General features: G+C 35.0%; 1 protein-coding gene across 2 annotated transcripts in view; it reads left to right on the top strand.

Annotated features, from left to right (window-relative positions):
* The window catches only part of jus (julius seizure), a 469,463-nt gene extending 443,376 nt beyond the window's left edge, over positions 1-26,087 (top strand). Inside the window, exons 3-6 of one of the 2 annotated variants that reach the window (XM_069830648.1) lie at positions 6,048-6,188; positions 20,123-20,237; positions 22,000-22,184; positions 25,130-26,087. In XM_069830648.1, coding sequence (XP_069686749.1) covers positions 6,048-6,188; positions 20,123-20,237; positions 22,000-22,184; positions 25,130-25,281 — 593 coding nt within the window. In that variant the 3' untranslated portion in view covers positions 25,282-26,087. Of the gene's footprint in view, positions 1-6,047; positions 6,189-20,122; positions 20,238-21,999; positions 22,185-25,098 lie in introns of both variants that reach the window. The other variant, XM_069830658.1, reaches the window with a different exon arrangement.
* Positions 26,088-27,111: the final 1,024 nt, after the last annotated feature.

Raw genomic sequence — 27,111 nt, 5'->3', positions numbered from 1 at the left:
TTTTCTTCTTTTTAGTTATTCCTTTTCCTACTTTTAGTCTTTTAGTTTATTATATTTCGTGTTTTTGTTTTTTATTTTTTCTTCTTTAATTTGTTGATGTAGTCTTTTAGTTGTTGTTGTTGTTGTTTTTGTTGTTGTTGTTGTTGTTGTTGTTGTTGAAGTAGGTTATTTTACGATGCTTTGTCAACATCTCAAGTTATTTAGCGTCTGAATGAGATGAAGATGATAATGCCGGTGAAATGAGTCCGGGGTCCAGCACCGAAAGTTACCCAGCAATTGCTCATATTGGGTTGAGGGAAAACCCCGGAAAAAACCTCAACCAGGTAACTTTCCCCGACCGGGAATCGAACCCGGGCGACCTGGTTTCGCGGCCAGACGCACTGACCGTTACTCCACAGTTGTGGACTGTAGTCTTTTAGTTTCTTGGTTTTCGTTTCTTAGTTTTATTTTTTCAATTTCAATATTTCAATATTTTGGAGCGTGCGATAGCGTTACGATGAAGGCGTTACGCTGCAAGCCAGAAAGTCTCAAGTTCGATACCAGATGGAGTCATGGATTTTCTCCATTGATCTAATCAAACGTTGTCAAGAATGCATATACGTAGCTACCCTGATCACATATAACAAATTGATAGCTTAAAGCGCTTTCAAGACAATAACTTTTATCAATTTCACTATTCTGTCATCTAGCGACTGCAAAAGAACTCATGTTATAACCAGTAGCGGCCCGCGGTTACAAAGATTGGCAGTTCTGCATGAAAAATTGTGTATTTAGCAAACGCAAACTGTTTATTGCATTTAAATCGGATAACGCGTGTAATTACAGCCCCTTCTCGAAGTTGACAGTGCACCCGAAATTGTACTCCAACCATCCGTGCGCTACACCTCTCCCACCTGGTACAACTAGTCACGTAGTGGAGATGTGCCCCACATGCGTTTCTAGTTTTTTAAGTCAAATTAACTAAACCCTTCACTCCGGTGTTTGTCCATGTAAACAGAATACACTGCGTTTTCATGAGCGCAGAAAAAACCAATCGTTTCCATTACACATTTCGGTATTAAAATGACTAGTAGGCTACATGATTTCCTCGACTTTTTCCAGAAATTTCAATATTTAAACTTTGTGTAGGACGTCCTAATTTCTTAAGTTAACATGTAATTTCTCTTTTAATTTCGAAAATGGTTGGTTGATTAAGTTTTCATTTAATTCATTTTTAATATAAAATATTTCCTTAGACACACTGACTAATCACATCACACCACCCACAGTACTATAACACACTGGAAATGTAATGACATACAGTAGTCCAGAAGCCTATGTCTCCTAACGCAGGTCATAAAGAGATGAGGGTGTTGGCGGTTCTTTTGTATATTCGGAGAGAGCTGGTTCGGTTGCAGCACTATTGCAGTCTTATGGGACGGTGAAAAAAAAACAGTTTTCTTCTGCCGACTACCCTACGTTGAGCTTCAGGAACTGCCGATCACAGATCCGAAAAGTACATTACAGCTAAAATTCTCGAGCAGTTCAAGGCTCCTACAGACAGTAAAATCTCGAATCGAAGGAGAATGAATTGGAAAAATAAATGAAACAATGAACTAGATTAGGTCTACATAAAAGCATTTTTAATTTTTTAATAATAATAATAATAATAATAATAATAATAATAATAATAATAATACGAAATGCGCACAATTGTGCGCATTTCAGGTCCAATTAAATGGTGGTTCTGCAGCTCTGCAGTTCTTATTGTAGAGCCGCCTCTGGTTATAACCCTGATAGAATTTCATTGAGCAATAGCTTGCAACTGTACTTCCATCTCATTTGTTCTAAATATTTGCAGTTTACGCCTCAGTAAAATATTAAACGACATTTCGAAAGGCATCATCATTGTGACTACAGACAACACGTTCTTTCAGATATTACAGTTGACGATATTGAAATAGCACTGGAAACATTAATTTGTATTGCATTTGTATAATTCTATCATTTTTATTTGTAGGTGAAGCTAGATTACAAAGACTAAAGAATGTGAAAGAATCTATTTGTCGAGTTTCAGACACTGAGAATGTCGTAAGGGCTTCATATCGAATTGCAGAAAAAATAGGAAAAATATGAAACTATTAAATAAAAGAATGTACGATTTCGGCGGCTGAAGAAGTTTTCCCTAATTCAATAAATACTGTAGTTTTCAGTCGTTAAGAAAAGTCCCTAAGAGAAGTGTGAAGTACAGGGACATCATTTTATTTTTACTAACATTTTCAATATTAACCTGACTATATCTTTGGAATAACGATTGAGAACCGGAAACACTGTTTGCTACCCCCTTCCACGACCGAAGTTTGACGACATTAGTGTAAAATACAATTCAAATAACTTTACTAGGTATAGGAGGGAAGAAAAGCAGTGCATCCATTTACGTAAACTAGGAAATGTTACGATTTTGAGTTGAATCATTTTCGTCGGGTTTTTATTTAATCAAAATACAGTACAGTATTAACAGTAAGTATTTTTATTGTGCAATCGGACGTATTTATTGTGCAATGTATAATATACTGTCTACAGCACATTAGCATATAATATTTGCAATGCATTTAAATTTTAAAAATAATCAAAATATGGATATTTAAACAAATTATTGAAAATGGTGGTCGTTCATTTCGATACACGCTTCAAATCTTTTGTGCATATTATCAAAAACGTTTTCAAGCATATCTTCTGAAATTGAATGTATGGTTTCTTGAATGTAATTATTTAATTCTTCTATTGTTGTAGGATGTTTAGCAAACACAACTGTTTCACAGTAACCCAAAGAAATAATGCAAAGCATTCAAATCAGGCGACATGGGGGAGCCATAATCCTACGCCTGTTGAAATAATTCTGTACCTACTCTATAACAATGTTCCTTACGTACTGTCAATTCAATCTTCACTTCTGCCCGATCCGCATAGATAAATTTACTCAGATATGCTATCTACTGCCCGTCCATGTGGTTATGTAGAAAGGTTTTAGAAGGGGGGGGGATCACGTGACAATTCCTTACTTAACGACGCCCTTTTATTTAAATTAGTTTAAATAGTTGTATAATATTAGGTAGAAGTCCAATTTCTAACAGCAAATGTTTTCAGAAAAGAGCTAAGATAGCTCAGCCACTAACCTTTACAGAGGGGCCAGCAGAAACGGGTGGGGGAAACCGGAATGCGATGTAACTAAAAGGACGCACAGTACCTGTGCGAAAATATGATTCAATAGTGAATGAATGCTCTTTCTTCACTGAAAAATGTGATCATATTTCTGAAACATACTATACTCACTCACTCTGTACTGTTTATTTTGGCCGTAAGTCGATTTTGCGGCTTTGGTTGTATGTGGAAGTTTGCTACTAGAAGGGGTGGGAGTGAAGTACATTAAAAAACTCAGGTACAATAAAAATTGAAGTAAAAATAAAATGATGTCCCTGTAAAAACGACACGAAATCTACAATGTTCAGCGTTGATATTGAGATAATTGCATTAAACTTCGTTAAAGAATATCACAGTGCATTCAAGCCACCACAGAAAGCCAGCAGACATAGTCCATGCTTGTAAACACAGAGTAGGCTACACGATTACAACAGAACGTCGCAGCTGTTGGAAAGAGGTAAACTCACCTCCTCTCTCCAACTGCGGTTGCGCATCCCTGATCTACGTAATATTACACAACAGTTTGAAATAATTTAAAGAAAAGGTCCCGTTTAGTAAGTAACTGTCACGTCATTTCTCCCATTTTGACGATCTTGCGACATAATCACTCGGACGGACAATAGCATTGTGAAACCTGATAAATAGGGCCTACGAGTAAATAAACATTTTACTGCAGACTTTCAATTACTAGAATTATATATCTTGAGAAAGAAAATATGCTCGTGCCAACTGGTGCTTAAAATAATTTGTAATTTGATATTAAAACTCCATCATGGAATTTAAAACAAAGGGAACATTGAAAGTTTGAAATATATTATGCGACAGCCTATATCGAATCTTAAAGGTAAATTTAACTTATACATCTTGATTACACAACTTTTAACACTATCACTTCGGAATACTGTATATACAGGGACATAATTTTATCTTTACTTCAGTTTTTATTGTACCTGAGTTTTTGAATGTACTTCACTTCCACCCCTTCTACTGATGAAGTTCCAACTGTCCTCCAGACAGAATCAAGTCTGCACATAGTAAACAGCACTGAGTTAGTGAGTATATTACGTTCCAGAAATATGTTCGCGTTTTCCAGTGACGAAAGAGCTTTCAATATTGAATCATATTTTCGCACAGGTACTGTCAGTTTGCCTACGTCGCATCCCGATTTCCCCCACCTGCTTCTGCACGCACCTCTGTAAAAGCTGGGCTGTCTTATCTCTTTTCTGAAAAGATAATTTCTGTTAGGAATTGGACGTTTACGTAATATTATACAACTGTTTAAAATAACTTAAATAAAAGGGCCTCGTTAAGTAATTAACTGTCACGTGATTTCCCCCCTTTCTACGATCCTGTGGCATAACCACTTGGACGGACAGTAGATAGCATGTCTGAGTAATTTTATCTGTGCAGGTCGGGCAGAAGTGAAGATTGAATTTACAGTACGTAAGGTACTCTTTTATAGAGTAGGTACAGAATTATTTCAACATGAGTTACTAGTACGAAGGACGAAACTGGCAATTAGAATTAGCTGCAATAGTCTATAGTGCGATAATATGCACAAAAGAACTGAAGCCTGTATCGAAATGAACGGCCACTATTTTCAAAAATGTGTTTAAATATCCATATTATGATTATTTTTCAATTTAACTTCATTCTCTATAATCTAAGCTAATGTGCTGTAGACAGTGTAATATACACTGCATAATGAATACGTTCGCATGGTTAACTCAGTTCGTGAGTAAAAACACTTATTCTTAATACAGTACTGCATCTTGATTAAACAAAAACCTAATGAAAATTATCGAACTCAAAATTGCGATATTTCCTAGTTTACGTAAATGGACGAACTACTTTTCTTCCCTCCTATACCTAGTAAAGTGATGTGTGTGTTTTACGCCAGTATCATCGAACTCCAGTCGTGGAAGGGAGTAGCGAACGGTGTTTCCGGTTCTCTAAAGGTATAGACAGGTTAATATTAAAAATGTTAGTAAAAATAAAATGATGGCCCTGTACTATATTTCTTTCAGTGTTAAAATTTAGGTTACGTTTCAGCTTAATACAAAAGGTTATATGATTTCAGTCAGCAATTTATCGAAGTGTAAGTACAGAATGAATTCTGTCACATCACATTAAATTATATATTTCACACACCACATTATATTATATTTCACGAATATTTTCGACTTATGCAAAAGTCATCTTCAGGTGACACAATAAAAGCAAACAAAATTGAACACAGGTGATGGCTATGCAATAAGTGAACACATATATGCATTACAAGAACCTGCGTGCTCATTTTGAAAATGCATGTTCTTGTAATGCATATATGTGTTCACATATTGTATAGCCATCACCTGTGTTCAATTTTGTTTGCTTTTATTGTGTCACCTGAAGGTGACTTTTGTATAAGTCGAAAATATTCGTGAAATATAACATAATGTGGTGTGTGAAATAGCCTATACAATTTAATATGGTGTGACAGAAATCATTCTGCACTTACACTTCGATAAGTTGCTGACTGAAATCATATAACCTTTTATATTATAATTCCAACTTATCTAAAACTAAACATGACCAGCCTGTTGCAGGCTATCTTCAGAACTGGGTGGTTCTGAAGATAGTCTACAACAGACTGAAACTAGTCAACAAGGTAACCTAATTTAAATACGTGAAAGAAATATAGTATATTTTCCGAAGTAAATTTAGCGTTGTTTTATTCCCTTTTGAAAACTTTTCGTCTCAACAATGAAAATTACTCATTTAATAATTTCGTAACATTTTCAGCAGTATAACATTTTTATTTGTAAATCTAAAAAGTGTTTCTATTCACATGGAGAAAGAAACTGATTCCAGTTCCTGTGTTACAGCCGCCACTGTCAACGAGTCCTGCTTCTTCAACGAGCAGTGCGAGATGAACAACTACCAGACGGAGTGTCGCGACGGCCACTGCATGTGTCGCTTCGAGATGACGCCCGTCACCAAGAAGGATGGCACAATAGAATGCACTGGTCAGTACACTTGGCTCAAGTATTTGTTAATAAATTTGTCAAGGCTTTGTCTTTCAGTTTATTACTACTATTTATCGACTTACAGTATTTATGTATTTACTTATCGCCTTCATTATTATCCATTTTTACTTAATATAATATCATTATTACGTCATAATTATTCATTTTTATGTTACGCCTCCATGTATTTTCTTTTCTTTTACACCACATAAGGATTAGGCCTTCAGGTCCGTTCTGAAACTCAGAATTTATCTGAATACCGCTCCTCTCCTCTTAGATGTGTAATAATTACACCGAGGATTTATAAGCATTAAAAACTGCACGCAAATATTCACTAAAAACCTAAAACATATGCACTATAAAGTTCAAAATAAGCTAACAAGGAACCCTTTAGTGCACTTTTAATGATTCAGATAACTTCTAGCTATACTTTTACTCTAAGAAAAAAAATTCAAATGACAAATATCAAATAATTTCGCTTGTGTTATGCAACTCATTCTACCGTTGTATAAATGGAAATAAACGATCAGAGTGTTTTTTTAAGGAACGCCTTGTTTCAGTTAATACATGTCCATATTCTGAAAATGGACGTTCACCATCACAGGATGTAACTGGGGCAAACTTAAAAGAGGAACCCTTGTAAGATTCTCGGTACTTAGCCCAGAGTTCATCTGCCCCTTCAAAAAAAAGACTTACACTACTAGTTTTGACACATTGTTATAGATAAATTTGAGAGGATTTCTCTATACTCCTTTCAACATATTCAACTACCGCGAAGGATTAATGATTATTAGAGGAGAAAAATTCGCTCCGGCGCCGGGGACCGAACCCGGGTCCTTGGTTCTACGTACCAAGTGCTCTAACCACTGAGCTATGCCGAAGTTCAATCCACAGCACCGGATCGAATTCCTCTCCTCTATCCGATGCTGTGGATTGAACTTCGGCGTAGCTCAGTGGTTAGAGCACTTGATACGTAGAACCCGGCGCCGAAGCGAATTTTTCTCCGCTAATAATTAATGTTACCATAACAGATATATTCTGTAGGACCAAAAATTAATCTTTACGTAGATTCTTCGCCCAACAGTGCATACTACTGTGGAATTCCGGCCACCAAGACACTCAGATGAGTGCGCTCCTTGTATAAAGGCAGTTGACTTAATATACGTCAACATATAATATATCGAACTTGAAGTCAGGCCACAAAGAAAAAAACACTAGTGGAGAAGGATTCTATCCGGTGCTGTGAATTGAACTTCGGCGTGCCTTATGGTTAGAGCACTTGGTACGTAGAACCAAAAACCCGGGTTCGATCCCCGACGCAGGAGCGAATTTTTCTCCTTTAATAATCGTTGTTACCATAACAGATATATTCTATAGGACCAAAAATTTATCTTTACGCGCCGCGAAGGAACCAAGGAGAGGTAGACCCCTGGTTTCCAGTTTTTCAATAGTCTTAGGCAGGAATGAGTAGTGAAGTAGTGTGCTACTAGGAATTCCAGGCTCTTGACACTAGTGACAATCATCCCTCTCATCTCAAGGAACTTTTTAAAGTTTGATCATAATAATGTGTAGAAAATGTGAAAAAATTGTGAAATAGGCAATTATATGCAATAGACTATTAGAATCTGTATTTTTTACCGAATCTGTTGTGACATGCGCAATATGCTAAATAAAATTGGTCTTATTCGATCATTTTTCGTTCTTAACGCAAAATTATATGAATACATTTTAAATATTATTTATAAAAAAACGTGCATTTTCATGCAAATCTTCGGTCTAATAATAACTCATTCTAATTAACAAGTAAACTTTCCATTTTTGTTCATACTGTCTTATATCGTCTGTAACATTACTTATTACTATGTTCTGCATATGACTCGTAACAGTGACTTATAAATTTAATTTATTTTAACCGTACAGCTTTTCTCGTCCTTCATTCTTAGTGTAGGCCTACCCTACTGAACCTGCTATAAGAATACATGAGTTTTGTTTGGACATATCCTAACGTGCTGTCTTGATTTTATTACATTTATTTATTTCATACTTCAAATTGCTTTTGCCAGCTACAAATACAGTGTTTCCAAGGCACTTCTACATTCCGAATTGTATTACTTGGTTGAACTGCGCACCTTAACTGTTGCGTACACCGCGGCCGACTTTATTTAATACATTTCAAATTATTTTCGTCCTTCACTGTAGGTATATCAGAGACCTGCACAACGGCCCAACCCACGGGCTGCTTCCGCACATATTCTGTGACACAATGCATGAGGGTTGGCCACTAAAGGGAAACTAAGAGGTGGAACTTAAACTGAAAGGATTCGACCCGGAATCGGAACTGGAATCCGGTGTGGCTTAGTGGATAAGGCGTGAGCACGTAGAGCTGAAAACCCGGGTTCGAGTCCTGGTGCCGGAGAATTTTTCTCTGTTCTATCCATCCTTCATCATATGGTAATGCAGAATTTCTGCACGGAAATATCATATGTACTTCGGTACACCACAATAATATGTTATGCGTAAATAATCACTTAGTGATTTAAGACGGCGCTCATTCCGTCGAATCCCGGCCACTTAATCACTCGTAATGAGTGCACCTCTGCACATAATGTGTTGGACATTGTGCCACTGTCACACATCTACGACACAATGCATGAGGGTTGGCCACTAAAGGGAAACTAAGAGGTGGAACTTAAACTGAGAGGATTCAATCCGGCATCGGAACTGGAATCCGGTATGGCTTAGTGGATAAAGCGTCAGCACGTAGTGCTGAAAACCCGGGTTCGAGTCCCGGTGCCAGAGAGAATTTTTCTCCGCCCCACCCATTCTTCATGAGAGAGTACTAGCCAATTGGCTCTTAGGTGAGGTGAATGTAGGCTATTGTGTTATTACTTAATGAGCTTTATGAATTGTTTCAATTCAGGAGACTAGCTAATCGGCTCTTTAGAAAGATAAATTATTGTTCTAAAAAATATTGTCACTAAACAATGGCTTCTTTGAAAACCGGCCCTTTGAAGAATTCTTATAACCTTAACACTCAGGTACATACACAGTAAAGTAAGAAGTGGTGGTGGTGATGGTGGTGGTGGTGGTGGTGGTGATAAGATATAAAAAAATTGTCCTAATTTCCATGGTACTAAATTGGTGTATACATTTGTTTTCACCACGTTCATTTGTGGCTGCATTCGTTTTCGTTAAATTAATCAATTTTGGACCACAAAACTCGCTTGCATTGCTTATTTCATTCAATTAATTTTTATGCCTCATTCTGCGTTTTGTTTCCCCCCTTAATTAATATAATCATCTGTATTTCCTTGTTTCATTTAATAATTTTAACTGTACTTCTTTTGACAAATTAATTTAGGGTAATTTTCAGTGGATTCATTTGTTTATCCATTTACATCTCCTTCAGTAGACATTCCCATATTTTCCATTTCTTGTGCTATATTTAATATAATTATCCTGTCTTCCTGCTCTCTTTCTAGAGGGAATAAATTTGATTTCCGGCATATCCAGTGAGATATTTAATGAAGTAAATGTGTGATGAATAAGATTTTATTTTAATAATTCGATTTTTCTCTCGACTTGTACGGCTTTCATTATCCCATCAGCTAACCGACTTTGAATACCATCTACATTTAGAATATGTCACTAGATAACATTTCTTTATATCTAATGGATGTCTGTGATCTCCTTCTCTAAAGATTTACAGAATTTCAATATCCATTATCATTATTATAATAGCATTCATCAAAAAATTATCGACATGGTGTAATATTCTGACTTGCGTATAGATGGCATCAGTGTTAGAAAGCGTAGTACGCTTTCGGGAGTGGGGAGTGAAAGGACTCTAGTGTATACCTGCACAAACAGCGCTCAACGAGCGCGCGCGCTCCTTCTGAGCGGGAGATCTGTGTTTACCGCTCGCCGAAACGGAGAGGAAGATACGTCAGAATGACATAGACTTGCTTTAGGTAGAGGAGAGGGAAACGACCACTCAGTTATCTAGTGGAGTGCAGTAGTGTAGGCCTATTCTCAGTAACTGTTTCATGTTGCTTACCTACTGCTACAGTACAGTATGGAGGAATCTAAAAGACGGAACATAACATTTAACATTTAACGATTTACAGCTCGAACTTATTGATCTTCAATCTGACCTAAGGGCTAAAGATCATTTGAATAATACTACTAGCCTGGTTGAGTTTTACAAGACTAAACATTAGCAATAATATCCACGACTACACAGGATGGCTATGAAAATGATTGCTATGTTTGGCTCAACATTTATATTTGTGAGCAACTGTTTTTTATAATCAACTTTAATAAAGGCAGACATCGAACATCTGTAACTGATGTTTCATTACGATCAGTAGGCTACTATTCCTTTTAGCTGCCAACAGCATAAAACCTCGTTTTTATGTACTGATAAAAATGTAACAAAATGATATTGTACATTTAAGTAGCTATAGATTTTCTATTATTTCTGTAAAATAAATATTTCTTTATTAATTAATAACAGTCCAAGATAGTTTTGCAAACACTGAACAGGAATTCATTTTATAAACACTCGTAGTAGTACTTTCTTTTGTGTATATTTTGTACGAGATCACCCCTTCTTCTAGTCCACCCTTATACAGAACGCAGCTAATATCTGCATTCCGCTCATGAGCTGTGAGCCGGCTCGGAGAGCGCAAACCTTGTGCAGAACTGCTCTAGTGGGACTTCACTGGAACCTTAAACTTACATGGATAAATCGACAAATGAAACCATATAGCTAAGTCACGATATCTACAAAAAAGCCGTTCAGACTTAACGTCCCTAAATAAAGAAGTGGTAAGACACAATAAACCCATTCGAAGCTGCGGTACTCCTCCGAACAAGAAAAAAAAAACTTAATTTATACAATGGAAGTTATCTTCCTATAATCTAAGTACATTAGGCCCGTCGTCTCAAATTGAAGCAATACAATGGTAAATTCTAAATATGACTCCTGGCTAGGTACATGGTAATGATTTCCATTTGTTTCTGTCCTAGAAACAATAACTTTCAGAAAAATGTTTATAACTCTGACAATAGAATTTCACTACGATGGACAAATGTAGAACATACTTACTTTACTGAAAGCATTAACAATAATTTATTGTCTGAATTGCTTAGGCGAATTCGTTAATTTTGTCTGTCGCTTCATATTTCATCATCCTTCCAAGCCAATACAGATATTTTTAGCTTCACACACGATAGTTAATTTGTCTATTGTTAACATTTGCAGAGTGATTGACGACATAACGTGAAAAGACAATTCAGAAATGATTGTGTTAGGTTAAGTTGCTAAAAATAACACGCAAGTGCTTATGTCCGACCTTTCTTAACCTTGTAATAATTTTAAAATGTCCAGCTCAAGCAACAGTAAAGTGGTCTACATTTCTTCTGTATCTATATATAATTTGAAATGGTAATGGAAATTACGGGATAACGGCTGAACAGATTTTAATGAATGACCCGTCATTTTGAAGCTTGGCATCCAAGGATTTTCAGAAAAATAGTAATTTTCAGTGAAGGCTTAGTTTTCCTACATAATTTTCCTATTTTCCAAAATTCATCTTTCGTCAGTTTTGAGAACTAACTGCATTTCAGTATCAAACAAAACACACACTACAATAAGCAATAGCCTATTACACGAAGGCCATGACCTGCAGGCTTGCTGACATATTTAGAGCTCAAATTCAATTGGTTATATTAAAAACTTCAAAATTTATTAAAAATAATTTACAGGTCTGATTCTGCGGTGTGTAATTTTCTGAGTACAGCTGTGTATTGGATATTAAAATCTACAAAACTTGAAGTCGTTTGATGACATTATTACCATTAGAAATGAAATATTATTATAGTTAATGCCATGATGTGACTATTTTTCATTAATTATACATATTAATGCTATATTGATGATATGAAAGTGGAACGTTTTGGGGTTATGTAAGTAGATGTAGAGAATATCTTAAATTAGATCTTCATTTCTATAATTTACTGAGTGGCGGCTATATATACGTATATATATATATATATATTTATTTATTTATTTATTTATTTATATTTATATTTATATATATAAAACTACTAAACTTATGTAAGATAATAATAGTGTTATTCAAAATCAAATATTTTTATAGTTATTAATCAAGTGGGGTTGGGTCTTTTTCATATACTTAATGGCGGTGTGGTGTAGATATTTATATGCGTCATTCTCTTCAGTATTGGCTCGAGAGAGCGCAAAAATTAGAGTTCCTAAGGAAAGACCAAAAGGTATTACTTACTAACAAAATAAGAACCCTACAAAATTATGTAGTCACCCTACCATTTCAGCAAGATCTCTTAGCAAGATAAAATGATTTTACCCTCTACATTTCAAGCTCTACATGCAGCAGCTATATCAAGATGCTATGTCTATTGTTCGAAAGCATAGCAAACCTGACATTTTTTTTTAACTTTCACCTAAAATCCGCAATGACCTGAATTAGCTATTGCTTTACTCCCACATGAAAAACCCACTGATCGTCCTGACATTGTTACTTGCGTTTTCGCGTTCAAACTCAAAAACTGAAGGTGGATAGGTTCAAGAAAAAGTATTTGATATAAAAAAATCATTCAAAGGGAGTATGTTTCATTATTACGAAAGCAAATAACTTTCAAATTTTCTGATATTTTTCGTTGAAAATAAATGTGAAAAAGTTTTATTTGAATGTCTAATGAACTTAGTTTGCAGCATTTGCTGCACAAGCCACTAGTTTAATTATAATGTAATCTTATTATACCTCGGTAAATCAGTTCCGCAGAAAATGTACTCTATTTTTCATTTCCAAGAATGACATTAAAATTCAGCTTGTAACTATCTCTCTCTTGAACCGATAATCCTATTTTCTTTCTGATTACACAAGGGCACAAAGAAAAAATACTGTTATCTTGTAAGATTATTTGAACATTTTCACGGAAATACTACGCCTTTTCAACATCCTTAATACAAAAAAAAATTATTTTAGGTACGTCGTTTGCCACTTCGTCTGCCTGTCTTGTCTGTCTACCAGTCTGTCTGTGAACAACGATGTTCTCTAACTGTTGGGCAGATTTAAAATCTAGAAGTAAATTTATCCTGGAATTTATTATGCACATGAAATATAATCACAATGAGGAAAATAATTTGGCTTTATTTGAAAAATCGGCACAACGTAGGAACGTTGGAAATGGACAGACAGAATAAGAAATGAAGTTGTGTTGGAAAGAGTGGGTGAATAAAGAATGATCTGAAACTGATGAGGAAGAAAAAAAGAAATTGGTTGGGTCACTGGCTGAGAAGAAACTGCCTACTGAAGGATGGCTGGTAGAAAGAGTTCGGGACAGAAGATGATATCAGATGATAGACGACATTAAGGTATATGGATCATATGCAGGAACTAAGATGAAGGCAGAAAATAGGAAAGATTGGAGAATACTGGGTTTGAAGTGTCCTTGGGCAGAAAACTATGAATAATAATAATAATAATAATAATAATAATAATAATAATAATAGTAATAATAATAATAGCCTAATAATAATAATAATAACAATCGTCATCATCATCGTCATCTCCTTCAAGGTTTAGGCTTTTCGAACTGTTCCCCCTGCATCAAAATTGGTCTCGCCATCTTTTAACTGGTCTTCCTTGTGACCTCCTTCCTCTTGGATTATAATCCATGGCTGCTCTAGCAAAACGTGTTGTTGGCATTCTATGAATGTGTTCTTTCCAGTCCTGTTGTTTTGTTCTAATTATTTCTATTATACTTTGTATATTTAGTTCTTTTCTTATATCTTCATTCCTCTTTCTATCTAATAAAGTATAGCCAGCTACGTATTTCAAAAACTTAATTTCTTCTGCTTCGATTTTCTTTGGAAGATTGGAGGATTAATAATAATAATAATAATAATAATAATAATAATAATAATAATAATAATAATAATAATAATAAAAGTAACCGTACTGTATTTTGAATATTGTTAAGCATTCTTATAAGTTTTTCAAAAGTAAGGCGGTAACTTTTATTAATTGGTCACATTTTCTTCATCTTCTACACAGTCTTAAAAATTCTGGCACTGGATTATTACACAAAAAATGTGATTTTTTGCATCATGACAATGAGTTTGTATGTTTCTAATTTTTCTGGTGGTCGTGTTATTAATAGGCACCTTCCTGTAACTTGGCCTGCAAGATCGCCAGATATTAAACCAGTAGCTTGTGGGGGCTATCTGGAGAAAAGAGTGTTCTTCAGCACACCTACGACAATATTGATGAGTTGAAGGACTCCATCGCACACACTGTGGCAAATATTCCAAAACACGAACTCAGAGCTGCTGTGTACAGCACCGAAGAGAGGCTGTTCCTTGTACAAAATAACAAAATGGTGAACACATACAACATCTACGATGGTAATGCAAAAAAATCCTATTTCTTGTGTAATATGCCAGTGCCAGAATTTTTAAGATTGTGTAGAGAATGAAAACATATGAGCAATTAAAATTACCTCTTACTTTTGAAAAAATCTAGACTGTAAAGCTATTTTAGTCCTCCATTCATAGGCGGAGAGAGAGCCATTTCCTTGGGGGGTGGGGCAAAGCAAAACCATAGAATCCCCATATAACGGGGTTATGGGGGACATCATTTACCTCCTCTCCCCGTGAACAGCTTGACTGTGGTACAGTACAGTACCAATACATCGGAATATGATCATTTAATATACTGTAGGTATTTTCGGGGGGCATGTTTCTTACAGTATTACATCTATATCTGCGATGTTTCGGAACTTGAACTGTAGATCTACTACAAATTATAATAGGGCATAATTTAAAACAATCCCTCTCTTTTTCTCTCTCATACAAAAACACATAGGAATACATCGATAAAATTACGTAACAGTGCTAACAGAAACTTTCCTAAAGATATCATATGAAATTTAAACTCTAATTATTTTATGTCTCGTCTTTATGTTTACACACTATACCGGTATCACTTTTCTTTTTTCTGCATTGTTGTGCAGTATGTTATTCATATTTCTCCAAGTGGCGGCCTGAACACCTGCAGACTTCTAACACACGAGTACAGGCTGTTACAAAAGAAGCATCAATGCTTCCATTCCTCAAATGAAGTATAGAAATTCTTATACGTTAAAAAATTTAAAACAAGTATTATAGTCGAGACATATGATTTGAAGACATTAATTCGTCAATTTAACCACAGAAATTTAATCATAAACAAAAGAAAAAAGTTCTTTTGAATTCAATATTTTCTAACTTTAATAAAGTAAAAGAGTTCAGACAAGTTTGGGGGGCAGTGCCCCCTCATGCCCCCCATAACTCCGCCTATGCCTACATTCTTACGTCATATTTCTTTAAGTTTATTATTATTATTATTATTATTATTAGGCCTATTATTATTAACAGCATCACCACCATCATCACATTTTTCGAATTTCTAGGCGTATCAAAGTAGAATATTAGTAGGCTATTTAAATATTCAGTTTGTGAGTGATATCTGACACCCTACAATATTCTCGTTCTGAATAGGTCAGGTCTTTGTGAGAATTGTGAACTAGTGTCGCTAAAGCAAATCAATAGCAACAGAACGTACATTGAGAAGTTGAATCACCTTTCTGTTTGGAAATACAGCTCGAAGCTAGACGTTCTTTGTCAGAGTTAATTAACCTTATCGCGTCACGTATGTTCATTATCGGATTGAGTCGTTTGAGGTGTTAACGGACAATCCAGTGTCGATGCTCGCTAATACCCCTCCCTCTCTACCTGTCGTGTAATCACGCGTCCGTCATCCATCACAAATCTGCAACACTTGCATCTGTAATGGAGTGGGTCGGCAGAACTGTTCAGGGATCACCTCCAATCGATTGACGGGAATTCCACACACAAATTTTACTGCAAAAAGCATGTAAGCAACATCATACCAAGTACACAAAAAATAGTGCAATATCGGGAAACGTTGTGATTCAGGATTTCTATTCATTCATTCATTCATTCATTCACTCATTCATTCATTCATTCATTCATTCTTTCATTCACCCATCTATCTATCTATCTATCTATCTATCTATCTATCTATCTATCTATCTATCTATCTATCTATCTACCTACCTACCTACTTACCTACCTACCTACCTATCTATCTATCTATCTATCTATCTATCTATCTATCTATCTATCTATCTATCTATCTATCTATCTATCTATCTATCTATCTATCTATCTATCTACCTACCTACGTACGTACTTATTTATTTATTTATTTATTTATTTATTTATTTATTTATTTATTTATTTATTTATTTATTTATTTATTTATTTATTTATTTATTTATTTATTCCTTCATAGAATAAATATGGGAAATGCCTGTTATTATTCGGTTGAGAAGCTTTTATCATCCAGTCTGCTGTCAAAAAATCTGAAAGTTAGAATTTATGAAACAGTTAGGCCTATATTACCGGTTGTTATGGTTGTGAAACTTGGACTCTCACTTTGAGAGAGGAACATAGGTTAAGGGTGTTTGAGAATAAGGTTCTTAGGAAAATATTTGGGGCTAAGAGGGTTAAGTTACAGGAGAATGGAGAAAGTTACATAACACAGAACTGTACGCATTGTATTCTTCACATGACATAATTAGGAACATTAAATCCAGACGTTTGAGATGGGCAGGGCATGTAGCACTTATGGGCGAATCCAGAAATGCATATAGAGTGTTAGTTGGGAGGCCTGAGGGGAAAAAGACCTTTGGGGAGGCCGAGACGTAGATGGGAAGATAATATTAAAATGGATTTGAGGGAGGTGAGATATGATGATAGAGACTGGATTAATCTTGCTCAGAATAGGGACCAATTGCGGGCTTATGTGGGGCGGCAATGAACCTCCGGGTTCCTTAAAAGCCAGTAAGTAAGTATGTTTCTTCATTTGTTCGTTCATATGTTCATGAGTAGAGCCCGGAAGTTAGGCAAAATGCCTTTGTTTTAACTGGGTAGATACAGGGGCGAAGCATAAAACGCAGCGTCTGAGACTGAATGCTGTTTTTGACGGTTTAGTCTTTAACTACTGTACCTGCTCTCTTGAAGTGATAATGAGGGTGGGAAACGGTCGGCTGAATACGCCAATATCCCTCACTCACTGACCAAGTTTCAACTGTTAAATAAATATTCCGATTCTAATTGTTTTGGAAGTATGGACGGTTCTATTGATTTGGTTGATATTGATTAAAAACGCAGTTTTCGACACTGTCTTACGAAAGAAAGTGCGAATTAAAAAGTAAAAGACCAACCCCTAAACTTGACATTATCTTGCATTAGAAGAGGCAAAAGCGAACGTTTCAAACATCGTGATATGACAAATGTAATTGGTTAACCGGCAGTCATACTCAAAATAAATTGTATTGGTTTGTATGTTTATTGTTTGGGGGCGAAATAGAGTGGAGTGAAGAAGGAATATCAAGCGTAAAGGAAGAAAAGGAAAGCTTGCAAATATGAAACGTCTAAAAGACATAGCTACTCATAATAGGAAATCGTTTCAACTACTGGGTAGGGTGACACGAACTGAACATGTTTTATCTGAAGCTGCACGTTTGTCTGCCATTAAACACAACGAAAAAGTGTCTGCTAATCGCAAAATATTAGGTCGTCTTGTTCAAGCTGTAACTTTCTTAGGAAAACGTGAACTAGCTTTCAGTGGAAACAGAGAAGGGTTGGAGTCAAAGAATAAGGGTAATATTTTAGAATTGTTAGACCAGGAGTCGTCAGCACAGAGCACGTTGGGGCTAGTCTCTCTTACCCGCGGAAAACGCAGTGCACTAGGGTGCATTCCGTAGCTGCTAGCGGGTATGCTTTCTATCTCTCCCTGTTGCACGACGGTGCACACGGGACAGCACCGCGTACCCTTTGCACATTTCAGCGAGTGCTGACGACCACTGTGTTAGACTATACTGCACAAGAAGAACAATTTATGAAGGACCACTTATCTTCTTCTTCTTGTTTCAAAGGCATTTCCAGAACGAACTGATTAAGATTATCACGTCAGTTCTAAATGAACATATTCAGAGATAAATTAAAGAAGCTTACATGAGATATCCAATGTTTTGTCCACTTGTACAGATACAATTTTGTTACCTTGACGCTTAATAACTTGGCATTTGAAATTTGAACTGACTAGTTGTAAATCTAATCATCATCATCATCGTCATCATCATCATCATCATCATCATCACTATCAAGTGATCTAAGATTTTAAAGTAGAATATTAATAGGATTGGGTATATCATGATTTTAAAAAATGATTAATTTGTTTGAAATTAATAGAATGTGGTAGGTACTCACTTACATTGTATATATTGCTTCTAGTTTGTACTGTAAATCAAACAAAAATTGAGTGTCGACAACTTTTTAATTTAGTCTACCACCATATTGCCACGCTACGCCACTGCACCTAAGTACTTAAAGTCTTCACTTGTTCTAAATTTTTACCCTCCATAGCTATTATACAAACTTTATTCTCTCTCCCTATTCTCATGACTTCAGTCTTCTCTTTATTTATTACCATGCCTCTACTAATTAAGCTACAATTTATTGTTTCTAGATTTCTCTGTAAATTTACTCGTGAATTAGTAAACAGTACTACGTCATCTGCATAAAGCAGTTCAGATATTTTAATAAGTTTTAATTTCCAATTGCCTAATTGATATTTCCTCATTTTAGTAAACAAAAAACAATCCTCAAAATTAATCAACCAATCGCATTAGGCAGAGGAAAATTAATGATAGATTCCCTAGAATTTGCAGAGGACTTAGCAATTTTACCTCATGACGTCATAACAGCTGAAAAATAGATTGAACTGTTAAAAGAAAAAGAAAAGAAAAAAGACAAAGAAAACGCCAAAAAAAAAAAATCACGGAGAAAATCAGTCTCCAGATATTCTTCGAAAAAAACAGAATAGTTACCTGGAAGCACCAAAGTATAGGTATGGAAACCAAATATGGTAAAATTAAACGAGTCCCACAATGTAAATACCTCGGCGAAATGATTAGGAAAACGGAGTTGAAACAAAAGCGAACAAAATTAGATGCCAAAAAAATGGAGACAACATTTCGGCTCACTGAAAATATTTACAATAAAAAGTGCATAACCAAACATACAAAATTGGGAATTTATAAACACGTCATTAAACCAAAATGTCTCTTGAATCGTTAATTTTGAATAGAAAAGCAGATGTCGAAAACATTGAGAAAAAAATGCAAAATCTTAAGGAAAATTTTAGGCTCAAAAGTAATTGGTGAGCAATACAGACTGAAAAGTAAACAAGAAAAAGAAACACAGACATTCATAGTGACATTAGAAAAAAAAAAGGTTAAAATTTTACGGACACATCAAAAGAATGAACCCTGACAGATTCACAAAACAAATAGTTGAATTTTATGTAAATAAGAGTAAAGTACGGATAGATACTATAAAATGGATTGCCGAAATAAAAAATGACGTATTACCTACATTTAAGATAGTGGTATGGAAAACGTTTAACTGTTGCATCCATTACAAAAGAATGGATGTGAATTACAGTTCAAGAAAATACTAGCAACAGAAATATTTTCGCTAACATGACAAAAAATAAAATTATTGTCGAAAAACGCGTAAAATATATAACGTATGTGTTTTCTTCATGGCAGTTATATATAACTTATGTGTTTCCTTCGTGGCAGTGGCATTTGTTATAAGAGTTGAAGTACACATGTAAGACCAATTCCCAGCACACGAAAACACTAGGTAATGTTTAGCCAGTAACTTAAATGTGTTATAAATTTGCTGTTATTTGGTAATTTACAGGAAACAACTCCTGCCTTGAGGTGTTGATTTGTGTATTATGTGTTCACAGTAAAGAACGAGGACACTACACCTCCGAGATATGTGGACCCTACTATGATCGGCGTTCTGGTGGGCATGGCCCTTATGTTCATCATTCTGTGCGTTGTGCTTCGTCTCTTTAGCAAGTAAGTTAAGAATAAACATTTTAAATATTTTAAATATTTAAATATTTTATTTATTTATTTAATACTTTACACTTGAGCTACATTAGGCATTGCAGTCCGAAAGAGCAGAAGCTCGTGCTCGGACGCAGTTCAGATCAGTTATACAAAATATATGACAAAATTAAGAGAGTTCATTGAGCACAATAACATTAATAAACGGTAAAATAATATATATACATATATATATATATATATATATATATATATATATATATATATATATAAGATTCATTACTTTCATTTCATGCACAATGCAACATAGGTATAAGAGTTAAACTGACATAAAATGCTTCTAGAGAATGACGATGCTTCTGCAATTGTGAGAACTTGACTTTTATATAAAGAAATGCAGGCTATTTGAAAATAATGGTAGGCCCTAACGTTGATGTTATTTTGTGTTCATTGACTGAGAGTATCGGTATAAAATAAATATAGCCGTAGGTCTACTCTTTCTACATAAAGTGACAGTTTATCTACTCTTTTGTATCAAGATTTATTTGTACTACTACTGCTACTACTAATTATTATTATTATTATTATTATTATTATTATTCAATATTGTCCGTAAAGTCAGTTCATTTGAATCTACGAATTTTATGATGCTAATTTTCCAGTAAAAACATCCTGTTAGACTTGACGGGAACACAAGGGCCCAAACGAGTAGAATAGACCTACCATCAGTGGCGGTTCCTCGGGGGAGGGAAGGGAGGAACGTCCTCCTCACATTTTTCTTCTTCTGAAAGTAAATACCAAATAAAATATGTGCCTTGAAATTCGAGGAAGATTCGATAATTTTTAAGTTCACAGCTATAAGATAAATCTTGGTTGATCGAGTTTTAAACGACGCGCGCTTATGTGCTGTAGAAAACTGTGAGAAGGATGCGAGATTGTTTGTGTGGAGGAAAGCCAATCCTTTCCTTCTTTACTGCAGTTAAGACACATAGGCAACAGCGCACTAGCGGCCAGAGAAAGAAGCAGAGTTTTAAAGCAAGTAAATAAATGGATTGGGAGGATATCCTCCTCTGACTCAACGCATGGGCGGGAAATAATGTAGCAGACAGAAACTACTGTATAAATAACTATAACGTCACTGACAGAAACCGACTGGTCGTGCAGCAAGCTTGCTACCGCTGCCATCTAAAGCATGTTTAATTCAAGAAGGTGTCATATTGAGCTGTTAACTTCTTTCCACCTCTTAAGAAATATGCGGGAGCCACCACTGCTTACCATCCACACTAAGGAGAAATATAGATTTAACTATCTATGATTTAATGACTCTTTGGTCGTCCCTTGATAATACTGTCTTCTCTGTGCAATCATATAGAGAACACAAAATACGTAACTCATATCGTACTGTACCTTATGAGTAATTATTCTTCATTAAATGCAAATAGCCTACGTACTGTCTCAGATCACATAAAGATTGCTCATTCCTGTGTTAAAATCGGTTGCACTTTGAAGAGAACAACCACCAGGATTGCCACCCAACCGCCGTAAACGAACACGAGATGGCAGTACAGTCGCTAATGCAATTCAAATGGGAGTTATGACGTGACTCCTTATGAAACAACTAGATGGCAGCATAGTAAATCTGACAAAAGTTGTTACTGTCAAAACCTATAACGCCAACTAATCTGGGTATATATGATCTAGGGTACTGTATACTACTATTTCTTTTACATTAGTAAAATAACGAATCTTATCAACAATTACTCAATTTCAGAGCCCGCTGGCGAGAGAACAGAACAATATTCAATACCCCAAACCCCAGGCTGATGAACGTGTCACTGCTGAGAGACAGCAAACTGCTGCATGGTCCTGAACGTCGAGGAAGTCGTGCGAGTGTCAGAGGCCCAAGCCGGCAGCCCAGCATGGCGTCACTGCGACCAACGTCACCTCAGTCAATAGGTAAGATATTTACTCTAGGTACAAACAATATCTCAACAATGCTAATAAATTTTAAATATGTGCCTATGCTAAAGTAACCCTACTCCTTGTTTCTTATGTGGAAGGGAAATGGAAACTATAGATTATTAAAATGCTACTGGTACTATACTTTTACTTATTAATGATATTCAGAAACAATACATTAACATACAAATCTGGCTTTTCAGGTAGTAGCACCCTGTAAAGCAGGTTTGAATAATTTCAAGGAAAAATTGTTCCGGAGCTGGGTATCGATCCTGGGACCCTTCGCTTACGCGCGAACGCTCTACCGACTGAGCTACCCCAGGAACTGGTGTAGCTGGGGTAGCTCAATCGGAAGAGCGTTCGCGCGCTAAGCGAAGGGTCCCGGGATCGATACCTGGCCCTGGAGCAATTTTTCCTTGAAATTATTCAATACATTAACAGTTTTGTTACGGTATATGAAAGAACAAGTAAAATTAAAATTTCTGAGAAGTTTAAAGTAACGTATATTGAAGAACATATCTTCCTTATTTAAAAGCAAATAAATCACTTTATCACAGATACTTATATTCATTTTCTGATAATGCAATTAAGTTCTGTTTAAATACCAACAGTGAACTATATTAACGTAGATTTTAATGGAATTTTATTTAACTTTTATTCTATTTTCATAATGCTTATCTTATATTTGTCTTTAGAAGGAAGGTTCACAAATCATAGGTATTTTATAAAAATTTAGTAACTTGATTTCTAATTTATTCTTTAAAATAAATATTGTATATTACAGTATGCTGGTCTGCTTTTTACTATTTTACATCAAAGAAGTACCGGTACTAAATCATATTGCTATGAGAACATGTATCTCAAGCATTTAATAAGGATCTGTTAATAAATGTTACAAAGAGCATTGAATTTGACAAATAAAGCCCTCTAACAATCATTTACTGCAAGGAGATAAACTGAGTTACAGTCTCTCCCTCCTCCTATCTACAAAAAATATTTCATACTTTGATGTTACATTTTTGTAACTGATGTCAGGAAGACAGCTGTATGTTGTATTCCGAGCAGCATTTTATTTTTTATTTTTTTAGTTTTCTATGTTCATCGCAACATTTCATTTTTTAGTTTCTCAAAAAAATTGCAATTTACCATTTCATTCTACTTTTTAAAACAAGTTTGGTAACTTAACCCATTATAACTCAATTAATAAAAAGATAAATTATTGATATTTCATCATTTAAATCTTAAAAAAATAAGAATTTTCATTAGTTTATATTAGCTGTATCAGAAGCAAAGCTTGACTTCCTTTCAGCTCAGCAAAGATTCAGCTCGACAGCTCCTTAACCTTCAAATATTGCATACACATACACATAACAATAGGCTGCTTTGCTATTGGTGTGCTTTATTCAGCAACTGGGACATTTGCCTTGTCTTGTCAGCCCCTTACTCACTTCATGTTACACTTAAAAGACCCCTGAAGAGCCAGAGCATCGTCTTCCCACGCTTGTAACCCAGGTTCGAATCCCAGTGGGTTCAAGTGGAATTTGTGGTGAACAAAAATATGTTTCGTAGTATTTTTCGCGGGTGCTCGCATTTTTCTTACCAGCATTCTCCATTGCTCTATTAAGCATCATTATCATTGTTTGGTGCTATATAGAGCACCTTCCTGGTGCATCGATGGTAACAGTACAGTGGCTATAATATGAGCCGTTCAGAGCAGAAGTGGTGTAAGTCAATGAGGTCAAGTAATGAGGTTTAAAGTAAAAATTCTGTAAAATACAGCACAAAGTAGCAATTAATATGTCCTTCGTGCTATCCACAGACTACTAATAGTTTAAATAAATTGAATATTAATTGCTACTTTGCACTATATTTTACAGAATGTTTACTTTAACCCTCATTACCCATTTATGACTTACACCACTTCTGCTCTGAACGGTTCATATGATGTATAATTACAGTGCGTCACTACTAGAGGGACATTTGGGTGAATTATGTGAAGCCAAGTACTCGCCATTGGATAAAAATACTGTATGTTTGAAAAGTCCTGAACAGATTCAGGGATCATATTTTAAAATCTATATCGCCTCTTCTGGCTGCCATTTTCAAGCCTCTCTAGAGATGAAATTGGTTTTCGTATTAAGTATTTTGCATTTTAAAATGTCAATATTGTTTCAATGACATACTTAGATGGCAAGTCAATATAGCACAAATATACCGGCGAAGGCTAAAGAGGAGGGTAGGAAGTGTAGAAAAGAAAGACTCTAACGAGATTTGAACATGGAGTACATTTAGTACCATAGTCAATTTCACAGCCAGACCATTGAAAATGGAGATTGAAATTCAAGGAAAATGAGGGTATTCAGACAAAACCTAAAAAACCTGACCCATAACAATTTTTGCCCAAACATATCATTAGCTATTAATGCATCAATGCCATAAAGAGTACAATAAATTCTATCCTATTATGAACAAATAAAATAAACAAATGGGATTATGAATTAAGATTTTCTTATAATTGAGTTAAGAATAACTGTGTAAAGATGGCAAGTTTCTTTTGCTTCAATAAAATTCAGAATTATCATTAACAGCACATTTAAAACTCTTGCAATAAATAACTAATTGTCTGACTAATATACTGTACTTAATCTTATTCATTTATTTTACTTAAACCTTGTATAAATACAATTAATCATAACTAAAACAAACACTATGTATAACTCAATTGTACTTGAGATCTTGTAGAAAGCATGCTTTGGTACAAAGAGTCCAGAATTCTTCGGTATTATTTATTCAAATAAAAAGGTAAGAAATTTCCAGAAAACTTACACATCATCTGCATCTTAAAAGAACTGGCCATCATTACATAAAAATGTAGAAAGATAATGCAACTAACAATTGAACATTCACATAGACAGTTGTGACCAATCAACTCTTTCATCAAGGTTCACGACGGGGGAGCCACGCCAGCAGTAATGCATCTGTAACCTCCAACAAGTCCCAGAAATCTCCCACCAAGGCAACGAGTCCCAACAGCACTGCAGTACCCAACCACACGGAGAGCGTCACTGTCGAGATACAAGAGCCTAAGATGTAAATTGATGTCCGACAACTACAGCGAATACCGGTACCATGGAAACATGGCCAACTCTAATCCTAACTCTCACCTATTTCATACTACAAGGAATTTTGTCATTCTACTCTGAGATATTTAATATTGGCTAAAAAAATATATGTATATATGTCTTTATACAGTTCTATATCTTCAGTCCAGCTTCTAATTGAAAAGAGTTAGGAAAAAACTCTAATGTGATTCTATTAGGGAAAAACAAAATCTACTACAAAAGTCCCTAACAAAGTAACTAGCCGTCAAATTAGCTAATAATTTTAAGTAAGTTTGCCATTATCGAGTATATAGTCTCTGATTTTATTTCTATAGTAAACTGTATTACATATTGTCAATTCTGAACAAGGTAGATTGATGCCAAAACCTGTAGTATAAACAGTTTAGTGAAAAGTTGGTTAGATATTCATCATGTATGCATATGTGGGTGGTTGAAATCATTAGAGTGATTCTTACTAGGGACCAGCCAGTTTATCCTTATTTCTCTATTAAATGAAGTGATAAATCATAAAAAATAAAATAAAAAGCCTTACAAGCATTACAAACAGAATTTACTAACACAGAAGTACCAGATGACTTCGAGAAATATAAAATTAAAGTTTACTGTTTGGTGTAACATCATGCTTTGGTCAAAGTCGTCAGAATTTATGTGCTAAGCTGAATATCTGTGTTATTTGTGTGGATGATCTGGTGCCAACGCTTAAACATTTTAGGGCGCTTTTGAAACATTTCATAATCAGAAAAGCGAAAAAAAAAAAAGGAAAAAAAAAAAGAGGAAATTCCAAGATGACACCAACCATATAATAACTACAGAGACAGAAAACATCTAAGAAATACATATTTAAATTTACGAACAGGCATAGTATAACTTTAACAGAAGAATATTTCTCTCTGTTCATTTCGGGACAAATATTCTTTAACATTTTTATAGCTCTGAAAATCAAAGTTAAAAAATCAGTGCTAGTAATAGTAGAAAATATCACCTACATCGATTGTTCCATTTCTTAGGACGTGCTTAAGAAGTAGATCTCTAAATATTTACAAGATTTAGGTACGTACTGTACTTGTGCAACTTTGAAGTGATGCTTTTAGTCCTCTGTATATAAATTTCTTTATAAACATTGCTTATGTGAAATTTTAAAACAAAGAATATCTTAACCTGTGTTATATGTTACATTAACGTTATTTTTTTAAACAAGACTTTTTTTTTCTTCAAGTGACTTGCACAATATTTTTCTTACAACGCACGCATAAACTAACTCTACATCCGTGCCTGTTCTTATTACCTGATATTAATTACAAATGCTACAATGCAACATTCATCGATATGATCATTACTTATATCGCACAAGTGTAAAAGTAGTTTAGAGCAAACCATGCACTCATATTACTGAGCTTGTAACTTTAAAATCAAATGCAGTGATATATAGGACTATCGAAGTTTAAAATACTGTGTAGTTAAAGAAATATTTCAAATGATATTATTCCTACCCATTTCATGAGGTCAATTTTTACGGCCTGAATATCTTAATAGAAATCTATACAATAGTAGTTTGTAGCTTGTGTCTCACTGAAAAATCATGGTGCACAGTTTTTATATAGCATCCCTCCTATTCTATCTTAATGAATATGGCGTCTGCTATCAGAAAATTTGGGGAAGGTTTTCTGATCAGCATTTGCCAAACCTTATGACAACAAGGCACAAGTTTGACGGTAACTTAGAACAGATGGGCATGCATGATCTACTATATAAGTAATTTTTTTATATATATATTTGGTGTGTGCATTCATTCCACTAGTTTA

The sequence above is a fragment of the Periplaneta americana genome, chromosome 1 (assembly GCF_040183065.1).
Source record: "Periplaneta americana isolate PAMFEO1 chromosome 1, P.americana_PAMFEO1_priV1, whole genome shotgun sequence".
NCBI lineage: Eukaryota > Metazoa > Arthropoda > Insecta > Blattodea > Blattidae > Periplaneta > Periplaneta americana.
This window is presented reverse-complemented; position numbering and strand designations above follow the sequence as displayed.